The sequence below is a fragment of the Pinus tabuliformis genome, chromosome X (assembly GCF_031772625.1).
Source record: "Pinus tabuliformis cultivar Carrire ecotype Pingquan chromosome X, CPIR1, whole genome shotgun sequence".
In the NCBI taxonomy this organism is placed as follows: domain Eukaryota; kingdom Viridiplantae; phylum Streptophyta; class Pinopsida; order Pinales; family Pinaceae; genus Pinus; species Pinus tabuliformis.
This window is the reverse complement of record NC_142308.1, coordinates 996131163-996136086: the sequence shown is the minus strand read 5'-3', so window position 1 is coordinate 996136086 and position 4924 is coordinate 996131163. Positions and strand designations below refer to the sequence as shown.

General features: G+C 37.4%; 1 protein-coding gene across 1 annotated transcript; it reads left to right on the top strand.

Annotated features, from left to right (window-relative positions):
* The first annotated feature begins 2514 nt into the window (after positions 1–2514).
* LOC149143081 (UDP-glucose 6-dehydrogenase 3-like) lies at positions 2515–4567 on the top strand. The gene has a single exon (XM_089447784.1). The coding sequence runs from the start codon at positions 2760–2762 to the stop codon at positions 3381–3383; it is 624 nt and encodes a 207-aa protein (XP_089303910.1). The 5' UTR covers positions 2515–2759; the 3' UTR covers positions 3384–4567.
* The last annotated feature ends 357 nt before the right edge of the window (positions 4568–4924 follow it).

Here is a 4924-nt window from a genome sequence, read left to right as displayed (position 1 = left end):
GATCTATGCAAGGTGGTGTATTACAACACTAGGTACTTGATAGTGGCTTGAATGGTGGTTTTTCCTCTTAAGTATAGTATATTAGCCCAAACTTTGAAGAGAAAAGATGAGTTTCATGGATGATGCTTGATTTTCCAAACAAATAAATATATGTTTGCAACCTCTTGTTCTATTTTCTTAACTTCATAATGATTTTACGATTCATGGAAATGGGTTCTATAGATTTCACTCTTATCGATGATAAATTCAAATTCCTTGGAAGAACGATGCTGAAATTGTGTGCAAATAAGATGATAATTTCACAACACATAGTTTTTAAATCGAATATGACATTTCAATGCTAATATGATGCTAATTCAATCTTATGTATTTATATATGAAACACTACTTCAACACAATTCAATGCAAACATGATGTGAATGATGCACAATAATTTTTAGCGGCGTGGTAATGAAACAAAAATGATGAACTTTTGATCTTAATCAATGTGGAAGTGATAGAATACCTATATATATATATATATATATATATATATATATATATATATATATATATATATATATATAGATATATATATATAATCAATGATTTTAGAGTCTTCGATTTTATGCAAAACAACCCAAATTTTAGTGCAATAGATGCATGCTACAGGCAAAAAAATAAAATTAAATATTATATATATATATATAAGAAAAATGGTCATAATGACATAACACGACAATTTTATAGCCCATACAATTAATCTTGGACCTCACCCATAAACTTATAAATCTACAATACATTCCTCGTTATTTTATATAAGAAACTCCACAACAAAGAAAAATCACAACAAACATGAGTAACCTCTAGGGAAGATGTCCACAACACATGAACACATGATAACAAAATTGGAGGAAAAAGAGAAGATTCTTACCTTTGATCTAAATGAGGACCAAAAAACCTTTCATGAATACAAATGCTCCCAGTAAATACCTCAACCGAAGTCTCCATGATATCCATGCATCTCTTGAACAAAAAATCCCACCGACAAAAGTCAAAATGGAAGTAAAAAGGTGTCTTTGAACTCACTTTATGCATGAAATGTAACATAAGGATGCAAAAAAGACTCATCTTTTTTCACTGGGTCCTTATATCCTGGACATGTGTGTCCTTACTACATTCTCATAGCACCCCACTCTAATGTCTTGCTTGCATCCCTGTGGCATATTCAACATGCTCCCTTTCCATCTCATGTGTTTAATTTTTACCCTTTTTTATTAATTAATTGTTTACCGTAATTTAGTAATTAATCAATTATGTGAAGTATTTTAATTAATGCATTAAACCTTGTTCAATTATGTATAAACCTTTAACCCTTGACCCTTGCCTTTTAACATATAAACCTAAGTATTATGACATGTATAACCCCTAACCTTTAAACCATGTGCCCTAACATATACCCCTCCACCATTATAACATGTATAACTCTTGACCCCTATCCCATGGCACACAATGTTAACCCATTTCCCTCATAATCTCATTTTTTGACTACCAATCTCGATTTGTCCAATCACTAAGCCCACCATGCACCGTCCAACAGATAATCCCCAACCCCTAATTCATCTAAACACTAATCTCTATCCCCTAACCCCTAAAACATATATAACTCCAGACGCATGTGCTTCATAACCTTGAACATATAGCTTGCAACCCAATAAATCACAAAACCCTATATTAGCCCTCGATGGATATAAAGTTCAAGCTTTCTAGTCTCTAATCCCCATAACACCCTATTCTCAACCTTCAATCTATCCACTTACTTGTAATCCATGTATTACCTTTCTAAATGAATAAATAATTATTGTATTAAATAAATAATTAAGAATGTTTACCAATTAGTTTATAAATTACTCAACTAATTCTTTTTAAAAGATTACATAATTAATTGTGTTCACTTATATAATTAATTTTATTTATTTACTTTTAAAGTTTTTGCTACCTTGCAAAAGTACGCTACCCATTAGGTGTCATAAGTGCTGAGTGATAATCTTTGATCTAGAAGGAAAATTAGAAAGAGCTTATGCTTCGAGATTAGGGAACTCCATCAATAACTAAGGTTAGGCATATCTTGAAATTCATGGAATTCTAGTGGTGTTAGTTAATCTGCAATAATGGGTCTCTTGTTTTGTTGGTAAAGGGACACCTTGGGAGGAAATCACTTTCAGGTTAACGACTTTGTCGATGTGTTGGCCTCATGGAATATAAGGAGGTTGGAGAATTTGAAGAGTTCTTCGAACGCACAAAGAATCTACCTAGTACAACAAGAACTCAATTTTCTCATTCACCTCAAAGGTCCATGAAAATTAGAATCAATGCACTTCCGACATTACTTCAATCATGAGCACACTTGTTCAACAAAAACGACAAATGGATAATTTGGCAGTGGAATGTCATACACTAACAAGCATGGTTGTAAATCTATCAAAAGATTCTCAATGAGGTGCCACAAATCATAGGATGTCTATGAATGTTGCTTGAGGGAAATTCAAAGAATAAGACGCGTTAGACCAACTAATAGAGGATATGGACCTTGGTAGTTAAGAATTTTTCCTTCCATTGTTGGATGGGAAGATGCAACAACCACCATGTCTTTCACTCAGTTGAAATGTTTTCTAAACCAATTAGAATATTAAATGTTTTTTCGTAATATATAACTATAACAAGTATTGGGGCTAGGGTTTATTCGGCAAGATCCACCAACAGTTTTCGAACCCGCGACCATGGAGACCTGCTGCACCTGGGCAGAGTTCGTGGGAGAGCCGAAGTCGACCATGATCGAGTGCAAGTCCTCGGAGATTGAAGTGGTGGAGGCGGAAAGCTCAGCCTGGAATAATGAATGCTTACTGACATCTGAATCTGGACTGGAGATCATCCGGCTATGTCGAAGCAAGCATCTCTTCCTCAGCACCGTCATAGGAAAACATGATGCGGAACAGGAGCTAGGGCTTGTCTCCGTCAAAGCACCTACCAAGAACTGTGAGCTAGGCGTCGACAAGGCAACCGACCTGACATACGGGGAATCGACCGTCCGGAAAATGGCGGAATTGATCGAAAAGATTCCCAATCACAACAACAAAGGGATCCTCTTTCAGATATTATCTAACCCTGAATTTTGGGCAGAGGGGACCGCCATCGAGGATCTGGAGAAGCCCGTCAGAGGTTTGATCGGCGGACGGGAGATCGCGGAGGACCAGAAGGCCATCACGACATTGAAGACCAGCAAGGATGTTCACCCCGGGGAAGCAACGGCGCAGGGAATGCAGAGCACACTCTACGGAGTGGAGTATTTGAAAATTCTTGGACAAACTATCCTCAATTGGCAACAAAATCTGGATCTCCGGTAAGTACCCTCAGTTTCCAAGTATTTGTCAAAACCCCTGCCGGAAAAACACATTTACTTTGGGTAAATGGGATCGATTCAGTGAAGCAACTGAAGAATCTTATCCTGCAACAAGTGGGATATCCCACCAGAGCACAAAATCTGATACATGAGGGCAAAGTACTCCAGGACACCAAGTACCTCAGGGATTATAAAATTGCATCTCTGTCAACAATAATTCTCAATCTGAGAATAAGAGGTGGCATGGCAGATAACAACAGAAATCCTTATAGGGGTGAAGGAAGTGGGAAATGCACAACAAAAACTGCAGAAACACATCAGGGGAAAAAAACTGGAGGTATATCCTTCAAAAACATTCTTCAGGGGAAAAATACAGCCGAAGCAACACCAAATCAAACAGGTATGGAAGCAAGGCCATATATCGTGGAACAGTTGAATTATACCCCAGAATTAAGCATAGATGTACCAGAAACAGATGAGCATTGCACTATATATGAAAGACAAGCATTAATATGTAGATTCAACTGTTTTTGGCCCAAACCTGTTGATCTATTTCATTGGATTTTCACAAATTGGACTACACAATGTGAAATACATCTATGTTCCAAGGGGTTCTTCATAGTGAACTTTCCTACAACAGAGGCTAGAGACTTTGTAATGCACGAAGGACCTTGGTTTTGGGGGTCCACTGGACTCTTCATCACACCATGGTTCCCAGAATTTGATGCAAATACAATGGTTGTCTCTAGGATGCCAGTTTGGGTTCGTTTGCATAATCTCCCAATACACCTCTGGAATCAACAAGTACTTGTAGGAATCGGTAATACTATTGGGCGTTACATCAAAATGGACACCCAAAGACTAGAGGAAAGAATCTACACTTTTGCATGAATATGTGTGGAAGTAGATCTCAGCAGAGGCTTGCCAGATCAAATTCAACTGAAACATAGACAGAGGTGCTGGACACAGGTTTTAGATTATGAAAATACAACATTCAGATGCAGAAGCCGCTGACAAACAGGACACTTACAAAACTCATGCCCAACAGTAAAAAATGACTCTCGTAGGAAGAAGAAAATAGGGAAACAAGCCAAGGGATGGCAATTTCTACCACCACTCTTAGATGACGAGGAGGATGAATATGAGGTACATGTCACTCCCAACGAGATCAAACAGATGAACAAAGAACCAGAAGCAGAAGACATCAATCCACAAGAACCTATGGACACACAGTCAGTAAAGATACCAGAAACAATGGATATCAACGGAACCAAATGGCAACACATATCAGACACATTAGATTCCGATAAAGATAACCCCTAACCTGTGGCTGACACAACAATAGCACTTGTATCTCCAACAGAGACACAAAGGGGTGGAGGAAGGTTGAGAAGAAAAAAGGGCGAAAAGCTTGACTTTTCTCCCCATCTGTACATTACTTTTTTGTTTATTTCATGATCTTTGATCAGCAGAAATTCTGCTGATGCAATGCGCCATAGCATCTGCAACATGTAATTTTGTTTTAATTAATAAAATTACAATTTT